The sequence below is a fragment of the Scyliorhinus torazame genome, chromosome 14 (genome assembly GCF_047496885.1).
Source record: "Scyliorhinus torazame isolate Kashiwa2021f chromosome 14, sScyTor2.1, whole genome shotgun sequence".
NCBI lineage: Eukaryota > Metazoa > Chordata > Chondrichthyes > Carcharhiniformes > Scyliorhinidae > Scyliorhinus > Scyliorhinus torazame.
The window spans coordinates 142,977,800-142,997,191 of NC_092720.1; the positions used below are offsets into that span (position 1 = coordinate 142,977,800).

Sequence of the window (19,392 nt, forward strand, 5' to 3'; positions counted from 1 at the left end):
ATATCAGTCACAGGCCACTCACACACACAAAATCACCCACTGGCCACTCACACAGACACAACATAACATCAATCACAGCCACTTTCACACACACCAAATCTGTCACAGGCCACACACACACACACACACACACAAAATCAGTCACAGGCCACTCACACACAATTAGTCACAGGCCACTCACACACACACAACACAACATCAGTCACGGCCACTCCCACACACACAGAATCAGTCACGGGCCACTCACACATACACAAAATAAGTCATGAGCCACTTGCACACAGACATTCAGTTTTGGGACGCACACATAAAAAACACTTTCTTTAATATAAATACATAGAGACTACAGGAAGGTTCTGCTCACCCACTTCTTCAATGTGATGGCTCAGTTAGCTTTTCCTTAATGAGTAGGAAAGCCTCTGTGGCGGAATCATACCAGAATTTGGCAAAGTGTCATGTGCAGCCAGAAAGCTGGTGTGTAACTGCAGCTGCACAGCCCTCCTTGCCAACGGACATGAGTGGACATGGATTACACAGTCACTCTTGCAGGGTGGGCCTCGTACAGCTCCAAAGAAAGCGGGGTGCCATCTTTAAAGGGTGCCCCAATCAGCACTGCATCCTAACATCCATCATGGAGGTAACAGGCCCCCCCCAAAAAAAATTCCTCACCAGTAAACCCCTGCCCTCACAACAGTCATCGCTGGCAACAGCCCCCCCCCCCCCACCCCCACACCATTGTGCAGAAGTGTAGCTGGCACCAACCCATCCATTCAGTGTCTGCTCTCCTCCAACCCACCCCAACCAAAGCACCTCCCACATGTGGCAATATCAACCTGTGCCAGGGACAATGTCAGGGCACTGCCCAGGCACGTCCCTCGAACCCCACAGGGCTATACTTATCTCTGCGCCCCCGAGGAATCCCCTCGACTGCCTCACACCTCACATCAACGATGTGACATCACATCGGCAGGGTATGATATTCAGTGAGAGGGGATCATTTGGCAGGGGTGACCTCAAATAACATAGAAATGGATTAAAATTGATTATAATGAGGTTTACGTCCTTTGTGGGTGTCAATATTGTGGCGTTGCCGGTGAGACGTGGAGTAAATAGGGAAATTAGATCTCTCTGGTGAGAATCACGTTTCCTGATTCTCACAAGATTTTCTGCCTTCGCCACTAATCCCGTGGACGGCAAGTGCGGGCTCAAGATCATGGCCCTCATCGCAATCACAGCACTCCTGAAATTCAGCTCAATCTTTTGCTTGCTTTCCTCTCCTCTCTGTCTCTCGCTCTCTCTCTCTTTTCCAACTCCATCTGTCTGTCTATCCTTCTTTTTCCTCAGTCTGTCTCACTCCCAAAGCAACCCAGGGCATTGACTCAACTGTTGTGTTATGTAATTTGGAATAACACAAGCTGCCACTTGATGCAGTTTTGAGTAAAAGATGCTCCAGACTTTGAAGTGAGTTCAATGTGTTTTATTGAACTATTGAACAGCAGCAGCAGCCAGAGCAGTGGCACCACGGCTGGCTCTGATGTTCAGAAGGGAGGGTCAAAGCGCAGAAGAGTAATAGTTATAGGGGACTCTATAGTCAGGGGAACAGATAGGCGCTTCTGTGGACGTGAAAGAGACTCCAGGATGGTATGTTGCCTCCCTGGTGCCAGGGTCCAGGATGTCTCCGAACGGGTAGAGGGAATCCTGAAGGGGGAGGGCAAACAGGTAGAGGTCGTTGTACATATTGGTACTAACGACATAGGCAGGAAGAGGCATGAGGTCCTGCAGCAGGAGTTCAGGGAGCTAGGCAGAAAGTTAAAAGACAGGACCTCGAGGGTTGTAATCTCGGGATTACTCCCTGTGCCACGTGCCAGTGAGGCTAGAAATAGGAAGATAGAGCAGACAAACACGTGGCTAAACAGCTGGTGTAGGAGGGAGGGTTTCGGTTATCTGGACCACTGGGAGCTCTTCCGGGGCAGGTGTGACCTGTATAAGATGGACGGGTTGCATCTAAACCGGAGAGGCATAAATATCCTGGCCGCGAGATTTGCTAGTGTCACACGGGAGGGTTTAAACTAGTATGGCAGGGGGGTGGGCACGGGAGCAATAGGTCAGAAGGTGAGAGCGTTGAGGGAGAACTAGGGAATATGGACAGTGTGGCTCTGAGGCAGAGCAGACGGGGAGAAGTTGCTGAACACAGCGGGTCTGGTGGCCTGAAGTGCATATGTTTTAATGCAAGGAGCATTACGGGTAAGGCAGATGAACTTAGAGCTTGGATTAGTACTTGGAACTATGATGTTGTTGCCATTACAGAGACCTGGTTGAGGGAAGGGCAGGATTGGCAGCTAAACGTTCCAGGATTTAGATGTTTCAGGCGGGATAGAGGGGGATGTAAAAGGGGAGGCGGAGTTGCGCTACTTGTTCAGGAGAGTATCACAGCTATACAGCGAGAGGACACCTCAGAGGGCAGTGAGGCTATATGGGTAGAGATCAGGAATAAGAAGGGTGCAGTCACAATGTTGGGGGTATACTACAGGCCTCCCAACAGCCAGCGGGAGATAGAGGAGCAGATAGGTAGACAGATTTTGGAAAAGAGTAAAAACAACAGGGTTGTGGTGATGGGAGACTTCAACTTCCCCAATATTGACTGGGACTCACTTAGTGCCAGGGGCTTAGACGGGGCAGAGTTTGTAAGGAGCATCCAGGAGGGCTTCTTAAAACAATATGTAAACAGTCCAACTAGGGAAGGGGCGGTACTGGACCTGGTATTGGGGAATGAGCCCGGCCAGGTGGTAGATGTTTTAGTAGGGGAGCATTTCGGTAACAGTGACCACAATTCAGTAAGTTTTAAAGTACTGGTGGACAAGGATAAGAGTGGTCCGAGGATGAATGTGCTAAATTGGGGGAAGGCTAATTATAACAATATTAGGCGGGACCTGAAGAACATAGATTGGGGGCGGATGTTTGAGGGCAAATCAACATCTGACATGTGGGAGGCTTTCAAGTGTCAGTTGAAAGGAATACAGGACAGGCATGTTCCTGTGAGGAAGAAAGATAAATACGGCAATTTTCGGGAACCTTGGATGACGAATGATATTGTAGGCCTCGTCAAAAAGAAAAAGGAGGCATTTGTCAGGGCTAAAAGGCTGGGAACAGACGAAGCCTGTGTGGCATATAAGGAAAGTAGGAAGGAACTTAAGCAAGGAGTCAGGAGGGCTAGAAGGGGTCATGAAAAGTCATTGGCAAATAGGGTTAAGGAAAATCCCAAGGCTTTTTACACTTACATAAAAAGCAAGAGGGTAGCCAGGGAAAGGGTTGGCCCACTGAAGGATAGGCAAGGGAATCTATGTGTGGAGCCAGAGGAAATGGGCGAGGTACTAAATGAATACTTTGCATCGGTATTCACCAAAGAGAAGGAATTGGTAGATGTTGAGTCTGGAGAAGGGGGTGTAGATAGCCTGGGTCACATTGTGATCCAAAAAGACGAGGTGTTGGGTGTCTTAAAAAATATTAAGGTAGATAAGTCCCCAGGGCCGGATGGGATCTACCCCAGAATACTGAAGGAGGCTGGAGAGGAAATTGCTGAGGCCTTGACAGAAATCTTTGGATCCTCGCTGTCTTCAGGGGATGTCCCGGAGGACTGGAGAATAGCCAATGTTGTTCCTCTGTTTAAGAAGGGTGGCAGGGATAATCCCGGGAACTACAGGCCGGTGAGCCTTACTTCAGTGGTAGGGAAATTACTGGAGAGAATTCTTCGAGACAGGATCTACTCCCATTTGGAAGCAAATGGACGTATTAGTGAGAGGCAGCACGGTTTTGTGAAGGGGAGGTCGTGTCTCACTAACTTGATCGAGTTTTTCGAGGAGGTCACTAAGATGATTGATGCAGGTAGGGCAGTAGATGTTGTCTATATGGACTTCAGTAAGGCCTTTGACAAGGTCCCTCATGGTAGACTAGTACAAAAGGTGAAGTCACACGGGATCAGGGGTGAACTGGCAAGGTGGATACAGAACTGGCTAGGCCATAGAAGGCAGAGGGTAGCAATGGAGGGATGCTTTTCTAATTGGAGGGCTGTGACCAGTGGTGTTCCACAGGGATCAGTGCTGGGACCTTTGCTCTTTGTAGTATATATAAATGATTTGGAGGAAAATGTAACTGGTCTGATTAGTAAGTTTGCAGACGACACAAAGGTTGGTGGAATTGCGGATAGCGATGAGGACTGTCTGAGGATACAGCAGGATTTAGATTGTCTGGAGACTTGGGCGGAGAGATGGCAGATGGAGTTTAACCTGGACAAATGTGAGGTAATGCATTTTGGAAGGGCTAATGCAGGTAGGGAATATACAGTGAATGGTAGAACCCTCAGGAGTATTGAAAGTCAAAGAGATCTAGGAGTACAGGTCCACAGATCACTGAAAGGGGCTACACAGGTGGAGAAGGTAGTCAAGAAGGCATACGGCATGCTTGCCTTCATTGGCCGGGGCATTGAGTATAAGAATTGGCAAGTCATGTTGCAGCTGTATAGAACCTTAGTTAGGCCACACTTGGAGTATAGTGTTCAATTCTGGTCGCCACACTACCAGAAGGATGTGGAGGCTTTAGAGAGGGTGCAGAAGAGATTTACCAGAATGTTGCCTGGTATGGAGGGCATAAGCTATGAGGAGCGATTGAATAAACTCGGTTTGTTCTCACTGGAACGAAGGAGGTTGAGGGGCGACCTGATAGAGGTATACAAAATTATGAGGGGCATAGACAGAGTGGATAGTCAGAGGCTTTTCCCCAGGGTAGAGGGGTCAATTACTAGGGGGCATAGGTTTAAGGTGAGAGGGGCAAAGTTTAGAGTAGATGTACGAGGCAAGTTTTTTACGCAGAGGGTAGTGGGTGCCTGGAACTCACTACCGGAGGAGGTAGTGGAGGCAGGGACGATAGGGACATTTAAGGGGCATCTTGACAAATATATGAATAGGATGGGAATAGAAGGATACGGACCCAGGAAGTGTAGAAGATTGTAGTTTAGTCGGGCAGTATGGTCGGCACGGGCTTGGAGGGCCGAAGGGCCTGTTCCTGTGCTGTACATTTCTTTGTTCTTTGTTTGTTCTTTATTAGCATAGTTCTCAATGAGTTCGACTCTCTGCTAATCTAAATGTAGTAACTCAGTCTGACTGAACCAACCTTGCTCTAAGCCACGTGCTGGGGTGTGATGCTGAGGATACACCCTGTCTCACTCTAGATGTTGGTCTGTGGATAGAGACGGGGTATGAATGCCTCATCCCTTTTATAGTGAGATACCACCCCTGAGTGTTCTGACTGCTCATTGGTCGTGTCCTATTCTATGTGTTCATGAGCTGCATGTTTGCATATCATGACATCTCCCCTTTTTTTATGTTTTGTTGGCGTATGTGAATGTATTTACATGTGAATGAGTCTGTCTAACGACAGAGGACAACAGAACAGAGCAAACAAAACAAATGTTCACAAGTCCAGTCTCTGAGGCTTGCGTCTGATCCTGGTCGACCGCCGGAGAGGTGGCGGAGAGGATGATGGCGCCTTGACAGGTGGGCTGGAAGCCTGACTGGTGGCCTCATGATGCGAGGTATCAGGAGGTGGCAATTCAACACACCGTGCTGCCCCACGGGGCAGCACGGTAGCCTTGTGGATAACACAATTGCTTCACAGCTCCAGGGTCCCTGGTTCGATTCCGGCTTGGGTCACTGTCTGTGCGGAGTCTGCACATCCTCCCCGTGTGTGCGTGGGTTTCCTCCGGGTGCTCCGGTTTCCTCCCACAGTCCAAAGATGTGCAGGTTAGGTGGATTGGCCATGATAAATTGCCCTTAGTGTCCAAAATTGCACTTAGTGTTGGGTGGGGTTACTGGGTTATGGGGATAGGGGGAGGTGTTGCCCTTGGGTAGGGTGCTCTTTCCAAGAGCCGGTGCAGACTCGATGGGCCGAATGGCCTCCTTCTGCACTGTAAATTCTATGATCTATAATATGGAAATGGGGAAGAAAGTGGTTGCGGGCAGCCAACGTTGCGCAGTGCCCGTCGATTCCTTCGCATGATGGAGCCATCAGCCATACGTACAACGTAAGAGCGGGGCGCAGCCTGTCGAACAACGACAGCCGGGGCAGGCCACCCACCATCCGGTATCTGCCGGGGATAGCATGGCCAGAACGGTGGCATGGGCATCATAGCCCTGCTTTTGACGGTCTCTGAGCTGCTGCATCTTCTGCAGCACCGGGAGGTGATCCAGGTTGGGCAGGTGTATGACTGGAAGCGTCGTCCGCAGGTCCCTGTTCATCAGGAGTTGAGCTGGCGATATGCCAGTGGACAATGGAGTCGCCCTGTACGCGAGCAGTGCAAGGTGTATGTCGGGAGCAGAGTCCGCGGCCTTGCAGATGAGCTGTTTCACAATGTGCACCCCTTTCTCGACTATCCCATTGGATTGCGGATAGTGCGGACTGGAGGTGACATGCTGGAAATTGTATGACCTGGCAAACGTGGACCATTCTCGACTGTTAAAGCACGGGCCATTGTCGCTCATGTCGGTGATTGGGATGACATGCCTTGAGAACGCCTCCTTACGGGCTTTGATGACGGTCCGAGTGGTGAGGTCCGGGAGCTTCAGCACCTCAGGGTAATTCGAGAAATAATCGATGATCAATACGTAGTAGCGACCATTCGCATGAAAGAGGTCGATGTCAACCTTGGACCACGGAGAGGTCACTATTTCAGTATGATAGAGCGTCTCCTTGCTCTGCGCTGGCTGGAAGCGCTGACAGGTAGCACAGTTCAGGACCATGTTCGTGATGTCCTGGCTGATGCCGGGCCAGTAGACAGCTTGCCGGGCTCTGTGTCTGCACTTCTCAACGCCCAGGTGTCCCTCATGAATCTGGCGCAGCACCAAGCTCTGGGGACTGAGCGGAATGACAATCCTGTCCCGCTTGAGGAGGATACCATCAATCACCGTCAGGTCGTCCTTCACATTGTAAAATTGTGGGCACTGCCCTTTCTGCCAGCCATGGGTGTGGTTGTGGATGGCGCGCTGCAAGGGGGGGTCTTTGGCTGTCTCATCATAGATGAGAACTACCTTCTCATCTGTCACCGGGAGAGTGCTAGCACACAGCTGTACGTGCGATTCGATGTGCTGGATGATCTCCAGTGGCTCACTGGGCGAGGTGACGGAGCGGGACAATGCATCAGCGATGATGAGCTCCTTGCCAGGTGTGTACACCAAGTTGAAGTCATACCTCCTACGTTTGTGCTGACTGCTGCACAGCCCACGAGGCAGCCCTTTATATATGGCTCACAGATGGGCGGAGCCAGAGGTGGAGACCCCAGGGTTCCAAGCCCGGTCTTAAAGGGGACATCACCTTACATGATGATAAGGCAGTGACCGTTCATCACATTCACCCCCTGTTTAAAAAGAGTCCGGCGGGGGTGAAGTGCCATCATAGGTCCATCCGTCTCGGAGGCCGGATCGTCCTCATCGACCTCCTCAGTTCGGGCGGTGGTGCGGCGGGCACAGATGTCCCGGTTGAGGGCACATCCGGGAGCACAGCGGTCGGAGCTTCGGTCCGGGTCGGGGCACGGAGACTAGGCAGGGCCGGGGGTAGCGGAGCCGGCGCCGGCGGGGTGTGTAAAGGGGGGGCGCAAGGGGGGGCGCACGGTAGGAGCTCACCAACGGGTGGTAGGGCCGGAAGGGGGTGTGTTGTAGGGGGCGCCGCGGGAAGGGGCGTCTGTGGTGGGGGATCCAGCGGGTGCCAGATCTCGGAGGGAAACCATATATTGCCTGCCGTCGGGGCACTCAACGTAGGCGTAAATGGGGTTGGCGTGGAGCAGTTGGACCTTTTCGACCAGGGGGTCCATTTTATGGCTCCTCGCGTGCCTCCGGAGAAGAACAGGCCCCGGAGCCATCAGCCAAGGTGGAAGCGAGACCCCGGAGGTAGACCCCCTGGGGAAGACAAACAATCGGTTGTGAGGGGTCTCATTCGTGGACGTGAACAGGAGTGACCTAATGGAGTGTAGGGCATCGGGTAGGACCTCCTGCCAGCGTGTGGTTGGGAGACTTCTCGACCGCAGGGCCAGAAGAACAGCCTTCCACACTGTCGCGTTCTCCCTCTCCACCTGCCCGTTTCCCCTTGGGTTATAACTGGTCGTTCTGCTCAAGGCGATGCCTTTGCTGAGCAGATACTGACGCAGGTCATCGCTCATGAACGATGTACCCCGGTCGCTGTGGATATAAGCGGGGAAACCAAACAGGTTGAAGATGCTGTGCAGTGCCTTAATCACCGTGGCTGAGGTCATGTCGGGGTAGGGAATGGCGAATGGGAAACGGGAGAACTCATTGATCACGGTGAGGAAATAGGCATAACGATTGGTGGATGGGAGGGGCCCCTTGAAGTCCACGCTCAGTCGCACAAAGGGACCCGAGGCCTTCACGAGCCGAATCTTGTCTGGCCGGTAGAAGTGCGGTTTGCACTCCGCACAGACTTGGCAGGCCCTGACCATGGCCTTGACCTCCTTGGTTGAGTAAGGTAGGTTGCGGGACTTGATAAAATGGACGAGCCGTGTAACCCCCGGGTGGCAGAGGTCATTGTGGATGGCTTGCAGGCGGTCCTCCTGTGCGTTGGCGCATGTGCCGCGGGACAGGGCATCTGGGGGCTCGCTGAGCTCCCCTGGACGATACTAGATATCGTACGTGTAGGTGGAGACTTCGATCCTCCACCTCAAAATTTTATCGTTTTTTATTTTGCCCCGTTACGTGTTATCGAACATATAGGCGACTGACCGTTGGTCGGTGACGAGGGTAAACCTCCTGCCGGTGAGGTAGTGTCTCCAGCACCGCACAGCCTCCACAATGGATTGTGCCTCCTTTTCGACTGCAGAGGGTCGAACCTCGGAGGCGGTGAGGGTTCGGGAGAAGAACGCTACTGGTCTGCCTTCCTGATTGAGGGTAGCAGCCAGGGCGATGTCTGATGCATCGCTCTCTACCTGGAAAGGGGATGGTTTCGTCCACCGCGTGCATAGCGGTCTTGATGATGTCGGCCTTGATGCGGTTGAAGGCCAATTGAGCCTCAGCCGAGAGGGTAAAATGGTGGTCTTTATGAGTGGGCGGGCTTTGTCCGCATACTTGGGGACCCACTGGGCGTAATAAGAGAAAAGCCCCAAGCACCGTTTGAGGGCTTTGAGGCTGCGGGGGAGAGGGAGTTCCTTAAGGGGGTGCATGCGGTCGGGACCTAGGACCCCTTCCACGACATAGCCGAGGATGGCTAGCCGGGTGGTGTGGAAAACACATTTGTCCTCGTTATAGGTAAGTTTAAGGGCTCGGGCGGTCTGGAGGAACTTTTCGAGGTTAGCGTCATGTTCCTGCTGGTCATGGCCGCAGATGGTGACATTGTCCAAGTACGGGTATGTAGCCCGCAAACCGTACTGGTCCACCATTTGGTCCATCGCCCTTTGAAAGATGGAGACCCCATTTGTGACACCGAAGGGGACACTGAGGAAGTGGAAGAGCCGGCCGGCTGCTTTGAAGACAGTATAGGGGTGGTCTTTTGGGCGGATGGGTAGCTGGTGGTAGGCGGATTTGAGGTCGACAGTGGAAAAGACTCGGTATTGGGCGATCCGATTTACCATTTCCGCGATGCGAGGAAGGGGGTACGCATCAAGCTGCGTGAATCGGTTTATGGTCTGACTCGAATCCACGACCATCCGTTTCTTCTCCCCGGACCGGACTACGACCACTTGCGCTCTCCAAGGGCTGTTGCTAGCCTCGATGACCCCCTCTCCCAGTAAACGCTGGACCTCTGACTTGATAAAAGCCATATCTTGGGCACTGTAGCGCCGGCTCCTGGTGGCGACGGGCTTACAGCCGGAAGTGAGGTTCGCAAATGGCGAGGGGGGATGCGACTTTCAGTGTCGCAAGGCAGCACACCGTGAGGGGGGGCAAGGGTCCGCCGAACCTCAGTATCAGGCTTCGGTGGCTGCACTGGAAATCCAGTCCGAGCAGCAGGGGGGCACAGAGGTGAGGGAGGATATAAAATTCGAAACGGGTGTATTTGGCGCCCTGGATCGAGAGATCCGCAATACAGTACCCCTTGATTTGTACCAAGTGGGACCCGGATGCGAGGGTATGGTTTGGGATGCGGGATGGGTGCGTAGGGAGCAGCGCCTTATCATTTCAGGGTGGATAAAGCTCTCCGTCCTCCCGGAGTCGAAGAGGCATGCAGTGTCGCGCCTGTTGACCTGGACCTGCATCATAGAGTTCTGAGGTGATTTGGCTGAGTTTGGTCGAGGGTGATCACACCCACTCGCGGGTACTCGGAGTCCTCAGCCAGGTCGGACTCGTAAAATGGCCGCCGCCGTCGGTCGCACGTGTCGGGTCGAGAAGATGGCCGCCGACAAGATGGCCGCTCCCATGATTCGCACGAGGCTGATGACGCGTCAGAAGGGGGCGTGTCGGGTTGGTGGGCAGCAGCATTGCGAGGCCTGCGGGCCTGAGAGCCTGATTTTCGGGCTGGCTGTTCTTTGATTTTCTGGGTAATGCCAGGCAGACCCTCGCAAAATGCCCTTTCTTCCCGCAGTCGCTGCAGATCGCGGAGCGGGCTGGGCAGCGTGGGTGTGGGTGCTGTCCCTGCCCGCAGAAGTAGCATGGTGTGCCCCCATGGTGAGCGGGTTGCCGCGTGGCGCAGGCCTGTCATCCAGCTGAGTCTGAGGAAGTCCGAGCGGGGGCTCACAGAGTCCGCGGGGTACGTACCCAAGTTATGTCGTGCCACCTCCAGTGAGGTGGCGAGCGTTAGCGTGTCTTGGAGGTCTTTTGCCCCATTTTCGAGCAGCCGCTGCCGGATATAGGTCGAGCGGATGCCGGACACGAAAACGTCTCTGACGTGCAGGTTCTTATGGACTTCCCCTGTCACATCCTGATGGTCACAGTCCCTAGCAAGCGCGGTGAGTTTCTCGATGAATTCGTCTCGCGATTGCCCCGAACGCTGCTGGCAGGTAGAGAGCAGATGCCTGGCGTGTACCTCGTTGATGGGTTTGACAAACCGCTTGCAGAGTAACTCGACCGCCTCTTCATAAGTCGTCGCCTTTTCGAGCGTGGCGGAGATTCTGTGACTTGCCCGGGCGTGGAGTAGACGTAGCTTGCGTGGCCCCAGGATGGGAGTCTCTGCGGAGTCCAGATAGGCCTCGAAGCACCGCAGCCAGTATTTTAAAATTTCCTTCGCCTCCGGTGTCCGTGCTTCCAGATTGAACTTCTCTGGTTTTAGGCATGCGTCCATCCTGAATCTAGTTTAGTCTAATAAATTGAGGTACCGTCAATAACAACGCTTAGAGTATAAACGGTAAAGAAGGCTTTATTAGACCAAGAACTATGCTAGAGCTGAGACATGTGCTGACTGCTGCACAGCCCATGAGGCAGCCCTTTATATATGGCTCACAGATGGGCGGAGCCAGAGGCGGAGTCCCCAGGGTTCCAAGCCCGGTCTTAAAGGGGACATCACCTTACATGATGATAAGGCAGTAACCGTTCATCACAGGTAGTGTCCCACATGATATTCTTATTGAGATCCTTGGGATCAATGCAGATGCGCAGGTCCCCCGAAGGCTTCTTTACACACACCATCGAGCTGACCCAGTCAGTCGGTTCGGTGACCTTGGATATGATGCCTTTTTGTTGAAGATCCTTGAGCTGTGCCTTCAGGCGCTCTCTCAGTGGAGCAGGGACTCGTCGTGGTGCGTGGACCACTGGCTTGGCATTAGGTCGTAGCAGAATCTTGTATCAATACGGCAGCGTGCTCATCCCGTTGAACACATCTGGATACTGGGCGAGGATGTCGTCGATGCCGGCCTGAAGATCTACATGGGAGGATGGCGTGGTGTAAACCCGTTGAATGAGGTTCAGCTGCTTGCAGGCGTGCGCAACTAGTAGGGATGCCCTGTCCGGCTTAACTATTTCAAAGCGTAACCGTGCTTGTGTGTGTCGGTTGGATACGTGCAGAGGGCAGGATCCCAGTGATGTGATGGCATTCCAGTTGTAATCCAGGAGCTTGCAGGCAGCTGGAAGGACCGTGGGGGGGCTTGTCAATGCGTCTGTAGTGTGCCTGCGAGAGGAGGTTGCCAGAGGCACCTGTGTCCAGCTTGAACTAGATGGGGCAGTGGTTGACCTTCAACACTGCTCGCCATTCGTCCTCGGAATCCGCAGCTGGAATCGATTGGACTTGCGATGTGTCTGGTGTGGCATATTCACACTTTGGAATAATGCCCACACGGTAGGCGTTGTCCAGGCATTCAGCATCTTGATCCGTTGCACTGCACAGGGCTGCATAGTGGCCTGGCTTCCCGCAATTTAAACAGCGTCTGCCTCTTGCAGGGCAGTGTTTCTTTAAATGGGCAGTGCCACAGTTCGAACACGTCATGACGGCAGCATCCTGACGCTCCATGCGTCGTTGCACATGCGCAGATATCTGCACCTGCGCAGTGCGGGTTTCGGCCGCTTCGTTATCCCGTTCGCATCACGCATGCATCGGGCCCCGGGAAGAGCGCACAAAATGGCCGCTTTTGTCAATGTTGAGGCGCTGTATCCGGGACACGGCCTACACACTCTCTGCCTCGTGGGAGGCTCACTTATCATTTTCTGCCATTTTGTACTGGGAATAGCGATTTTCAGCATGCTCATGCACTGTGCATGTTTCAATCGTGACTAGGAGGGTCATATGCTTGATCTTCAGTAACTGCTCTCTCAGAGGATTAGAGTTAACTCCAAAAACGATTTGGTCTCTGATCATGGAGTCAGTGGCAGCACCGAAGTTGCAGGATTGCGCTAGCAGTCTAAGGTTAGTTAAATATGAGTTGTAGGATTCGTGTTTACCTTGCAATCTTTGCTTGAATATGTAGTACCTGCTCGAAGGTTTTGTTGGTGTCCACCTCACAGTAGCTGTCAAACTTGTCCAGGATGGTCTAAAACTATGTCTTATCCTGGTCTTCGGCGAAGTGAAAGGAGTTGAATATTTCCAAGGCGTGATAACCCGCTGAGGTGAGGAGAAGAGCTATCTTCCGTGCAACAGACGCACCATTGAGGTCTGATGCTTCGACGTAAAGCTGAAATTTCTGCTTGAATGTCCGCCCGTTGGCACTGAAATTGCCGGAGGTCCTGAGCTGGTGAGGAGCCTGAATCTTTTCCATTGTGCCAGTATACATGCGCTGGTCGTCACGGATCTTGCTGAGTTTAACTAATTAGATTGAACAGACTCCTGGTATCATGCTGTGTTATGTAATTTGGAATAACACAAGCTGCCACTTGATGCGGTTTTGAGTAAAAGATGCTCCAGACTTTGAAGTGAGTTCAATGTGTTTTATTGAACTATTAGCACAGTTCTCAATGAGTTCGACTCTCTGCTAATCTAAATGTAGTGACTCAGTCTAACTGAACCAGCCTTGCTCTAAGCCACGTGCTGGGGTGTGATGCTGAGGATACACCGTCTCACTCTGCAGATGTTGGTCTGTGGAAAGAGGCGGGGTGTGAGTGCCTCATCCATTTTATAGTGAGATACCACCCCTGAGTGTCCTGACTGCTCATTGGTCGTGTCCTATTCTATGTGTTCATTAGCTGCATGTTTGCATATCATGACATCAACAATCCAAGGCTCCAGCCAACACCCAGTCTGAGACTGCATCTAGGCCTGGAAACTGAGCCTATACCTCTGTTTTCAGGGGCTGAGCCCCTATTCTGAGGCATCAATGGTGCTGAGGGGAGAGGGGGGGTGAAGGGGGTTGAGCCACCATTGGAGACAGAGGTCCCTTTATCTCCTGTCCCAGGTTATTTACCCTTCACCACCCAATTGGCAGCTGCCAGCTTGCCCTGCACTCTTGCTCCTGGATCCTGGGCCTTGCTGATTCCCCACAATCTGGGCCTCGGGTGACTGCGGATGACGCTCAGGCATCAGAACATGGCCAAGGCTGGCCCAGAGTGCAGCACCCAGGAGACGGATCTGGATTTTGAAATCTCTCCTCAGGCCTGATCCAGCCACCGGGCTTAGGATTCCCCACCCTGCTTTAGAGCTGCAGGTGGCATGTGGGCCAAATCACACTGGATGCCATATTGGTGAAAGCGTTCCTCCATTTCCGGATGTTTACAAAGTTAGAAGATCACGAGGGATGTCAATGTGTAATGCTGAGGTTTTACCAGTGGTGCCATTTTGGAGCTCACTCTCCAGCTAATGTCCTTTCTTAACCTCACACAGTTGATCATAAATTCAGCAGCAGAAACAACACCCACCAGTGGTATACATCAACTGATTATAGGTTAGTTGCTAAGACCCTCCAAGATTGTAGTGTGGTTTATAGTGGTTTCAATTTGCTATCGTCTTCAGGGAGCAGTATGACATGTATCTGACATCAAGGCTTCTGCACAAACCAACTGCTCCCAGATATGGGTGTACTAGTAGGCATGGGCCTTGGAATATCATGATTGGAAAAATGAACAGAGGTCACAAGTGTACAGATGTAGTTGACAACAATGTCAATGTTTGAAAGGCTTCCTCGCTCTTTGCAAGCCTCATGCCAAGTTGGTGCTGGGCTCCTCTGTGCTCTTTGACATTGTATGCAGGCTCTCTGGCAGGCTTCCAATGCATCACATATTTATTTATACATAGGGCGGCACAGTGGTTAGCAATGCTGCCTCACAGTGCCAGGGACCCGGGTTCAATTCTGGCCTTAGGTGACTGTCTGTGTGGAGTTTGTACGTTCTCCCTGTGGCTGTGTGAAACCACCAGCTGCTCCAGTTTCCTCCCAGTCCAAAGATGTGCGGGTTAGGTAGATTGTCCATGATAAATTGCCCCTTAGTGTCCAGGGATGTGCAGGTTAGTTTAGGGGTTACATGTATAGGGATTGGTGCAGACTTGATGGGCCGAATGGCCTCCTTCTGCACTGTAGGAATTGTATGAATCTATATCCATTGGCAATCTGCTGTAGCTTGTCCCTTCAAAGTGCTCATCAGTGTCCTCTTCAGCAGAAATTGTGTGAGACCTCCCCCTCCTGCCCCCTGCTCTGGGTGGAGGCCTCATTCCCAGTATATCATCACAGGCACTTCCCACCTCTATCCTCTTAAGTTATGCACCATTGTCAGAATCTGAGCTGTTGGCTGCAAGTCTGAAATTGTGAGGTGTTGTGTTGTCACTCTCCTCGACCTCCAGTGTCTACTCTGTGGCAACTCTTAAAGATCGTTCAGGAGCAAAGCACAAGGGGGGGTTTTGGTGTGGGGAATGGGGAGAAGCCAGGAGGTGCCTGCTTACAGCATCTGAAACTTGTAAATCAAAGAGGGGGGGGTGGGATGTGACACAGAGGATTAGATATGAGGATACCATCACCTTCCATGGCTTCTGCCCTGTCTCTGGCCACATCTCGGAAACAATAAAGGTTGGCACTCTCTCCTCTGTGGGATGTTGGATAGACAAGTGACCCTCCTTATCTCCAAACTTGCCCCTTCACATTTATCAGTGCTTTTATAACTAAATTACGGTCTGTATTCCTCGGGCTCAAAATTAGCAGCACAAAACTGTTCATCATATTAATAAGAAGCCATTAGAATGGTTGGTGATGTAAATGGTCAAGCTCAGATGCTTTGAAGTTTGGGGGTAGTGGTGTATTCAATATAACTACCCCCCCCCCCCCCCCCCCCCCTCAATCGCAAAACATTTCTGAAGTTTTGAATTGGGCAAGTAATTTGGTAACCATTCATGAAAGGGGAATTGATGTGTGGGACATGCGCCTTACTTGTACAGGCAATTAGATTGACTGAAGAAAGTCATACACTGATCCCAAACACATGTCAGTGCAAAAATAACTACTGCTGTTTTACAATGTTACTCAGGGGCTTTGATGATGGGATTCTAAGATGCTCTAACTTTATATTGCAGGTATGTGGAATTTTATTTCTTTACTCATCCTACACTTTTCATCAATAATCATTTTCCCACCGATGAAAACTGGCAGCTGGTATCTCCAAAGATTTCCCTCAAAGTATTTGAAAATATGGTATTTAGGACTGGAGAGTTTTATGATATTGGTCTGACATATATCCACCCAGATGTACAGGTGGTGTCCACAGGTAAACAATGAGAGAATGTGAGAATGTGTACTGTTCTCAGAATCGTATTATAAGTTGGAACAAGGAATTATTGGGAAGGGAAACAGGGCAAGAAAGAGAGGGAGGAGGGAAAAGAGAAATGAATAAGATCGGAAGAGAGGGAGACAGAGAGAAAGATGGGCGGCACGGTAGCACAATGGGTAGCACTGTTGCTTCACAGCTCCAGGGACCAAGGTTCAATTCCTGGCTTGGGTCACCCTCTGTGTTTGCACCTTCTCCCCGTGTCTGCATGGGTTTCCTCCGGGTGCTCCGGTTTCCTTCCACAAGTCCCAAACGATGTGCTGTTAGTTGAATTGGATATTCTGAATTCTCCCTCTGTGTATCCGATCAGGCGCCGGAATGTGGCGACTAGGGGCTTTTCACAGTAACTTTGTTGCAGTGTTAATGTAAGCCTACTTGTGACAATAAAGATTATTATTATTATGAGAGATAAAATGAGAAAGAGAGAAAGAAAGAGCGAGATGGAGAGCAAGAGAAACAAAATGAGAAAAGTATATTGTCAATCAGACAAGGCTAGATTCTTGCCCTTTGTAGGTAGGGGTCAGCAGCAATCATTCTCTTGAGAAGACTCTCTTTCAAAACAATTAGTCAACTTTAGGCCAACAATAAAACAGCTGCAACAAGGAGTCCTTGCATTTGCAATCAAACCACAAGTCAGCAAAATTGGCCAGGACGAGTGAAATCAGTTAGGATGGACATTCCTTGTCTGTTGTTTAGTTTTTTCGAAATGGAAATATTTATTACCCCACAATAAAGGTAGAAAGAATTCAACTATTTATGAAAGGAACAACTTAATTACTGTTCCCTGTTATCACAGAGGTTTGCACAGGTAATGCACACTGAATACTGTCTATTTACCCTACACGTAACTGGCTCAATTTCAGTTATGAAAGCCCGAGATTATAATCAGATTAAATGGTAAAGTAACATCCTGTTACTTCAGATCTCCCATACCAAGGCATCAGAAAATACAGATACTGCACCATATTCTGAAAGTAGAGGAGTCACCTGTTGCCACCTTCCTGTGTTAGGTACATTAGGTCTGCTTAAGAAAATGGCTGCAAAGTTATATTAACATAGCTTGTGCCATATTATAAACCAACAGAAACCCATAGTACAGTTCAGCAATGCACGTATCTCTAACTTGTTAAACTGATTTTTAATCATTTCAAACAGTAAATGGAAGAGTTATCATCAATGTGGAAGGCCAATATCCAACATACTTCATATTCAATCTGGATGGTAAAAAGGACTGTGCTATCTTAACCATTACCAAATATGGTATGAAGCTAGAAGTTCTTCCGGAAAAGACTGGAGAATTCAAGTTAAAGATCTACGCCAAATTGTGGGATACTAAAGAGGAGACGTTTTCCTTTGTATGTGCATATTTGATCAAGTGCGATTTTATTGATGAAAATTTCAGATTACCAAAGGCATTTCACAATCCTTTGGGTCCCAGTTGGATTACTGAGAACAAGGGTCTCCTTCGTCCCACACACCCCGAGCCCATTATTTACTGCGAAGATGGCAAATGTAGAATAAGGTTTATGCTGAATAAAGATCTCTCTTTCACCAGCAGACTGTCATGTGATGAAGTTAAACTGTCAGACGAGGCCATGAGAAATCACGTCTTTAAAACTCAGCAAGGCAATTGGATAGAATTTCAGGTCCATCTTCCCACCGCCGGTCTTTACGTTTTTGCCATCTTCGCCAAGGAAAAGTCAAACCACAGCCCCACACATGAGCACGTGTGCGAATACTTGATCTCGTGTCGAAATCGGAACGTCCACTGGCCAGGTTTCCCGAAGATTTTCAGCTCCTGGACTGAGGGATGTGAATTAATCGAGCCCCTCTCTGGAATTCTGCCACGTAATCAGATGGTGACATTCAAATTAAAAATCCCTCACATGAGAAAGGTTCATGTTCATGGCAAAACTGCTTGTCCGCTGACTTTGTCAAAAGAGGGCTATTGGGAAGGAAGGTGTTACACACAAGAAGCCAAGTACATCAGTATTGGAGTTTCAGACAAAATGTTTGACACTAAGTTTACATTTGCCCTTCAATATGAGATAGCGGACACATAGTCTGGACATGGTTGTAATGCAGTGAATACCTGTTGCTGCCTGCCATTATTTGCAAAAATGATGCTGCCTTGCTCTTAGGAATAAAAACACGTGATTCATCTGAAAGTCTGTCTAAAGATAATAAATATGTTTTGTAGTGTGGTACTACCTTTGGATTGAACAATTGTCACCCTTTGAGATGTGACAGATTGACATAGCTTGCTGCTTCTTCATTCAACTTCTGGACAAAGAATTAAGAAGTGCTCAAAAGAAGAAGAAAATATTTGAAATTATATTTGCCTTTTATGTTTTCAGAATGCCCATAAGCATTTCAGAGCTAATAAATTACTTTTGAAGTTTAGTTATTGTTGTAATGTTGAGAAACAATGTGACCAATTAATGAAATGACATCAATAACTTGCATTCATTTGACACCTTTACAATAGAAAATCATCCCAAGCTGATTCACAGGAGCCCATTTGACCGAACGTGATACCAAGCTACTTGAGGTGACATTCGGGTCAGTAACTAAGGCCTGATTGAAGGAGGAGGGAGCGATGTTAGGGAGATGGAAGTAGGCAGTTTTGGCAATGGCTGGGATATGTAGTTGGAAGCACAGTCAAAGAGATTACGAATGGTCTAGTTTATCCTCAGGCAGAAGGATGGAGTTGTTGCCGAGGGGACTGAGTTTGTGATGAGGCTAAAGAATTTTGGTCTTCCTGTTATTTAATTTAAGGAAATATCTGCTCAGTCAGACCTAATGCTGAACTTGCATCTCTCTCTAGTTTCTCTCTGACCTGCCCTCCTGCCCTCTCTAAGTTCATCCTGACCACCTCTTGCTACATTGGCTACAGGAATAGTGCCAGAGGACTGGAGGATAGCAAATGTGGTCCCTTTGTTCAAAAAGGGGAGCAGAGACAACCCCGGCAACTATAGACCGGTGAGCCTCACGTCTGTAGTGGGTAAAGTCTTGGAGGATATTATAAGAGACAAGATTTATAATCATCTAGATAGGAATAATATGATCAGGGATAGTCAGCATGGTTTTGTGAAGGGTAGGTCATGCCTCACAAACCTTATCGAGTTCTTTGAGAAGGTGACTGAACAGGTAGATGAGGGTAGAGCAGTTGATGTGGTGTATATGGATTTCAGCAAAGCGTTTGATAAGGTTCCGCACGGTAGGCTATTGCAGAAAA

General features: G+C 50.0%; 1 protein-coding gene across 8 annotated transcripts in view; it reads left to right on the forward strand.

The window, feature by feature from the left end:
* The window catches only part of LOC140390078 (kyphoscoliosis peptidase-like), a 930,728-nt gene extending 912,171 nt beyond the window's left edge, over positions 1-18,557 (forward strand). For all 8 annotated transcript variants that reach the window (XM_072474955.1, XM_072474961.1, XM_072474960.1 and 5 more), the window contains 2 exons: positions 15,904-16,094; positions 17,310-18,557. In XM_072474955.1, the coding sequence (XP_072331056.1) occupies positions 15,904-16,094; positions 17,310-18,217 (1,099 nt within the window). In that variant the 3' untranslated portion in view covers positions 18,218-18,557. The remainder of the gene's footprint in view (positions 1-15,903; positions 16,095-17,309) is intronic.
* The last annotated feature ends 835 nt before the right edge of the window (positions 18,558-19,392 follow it).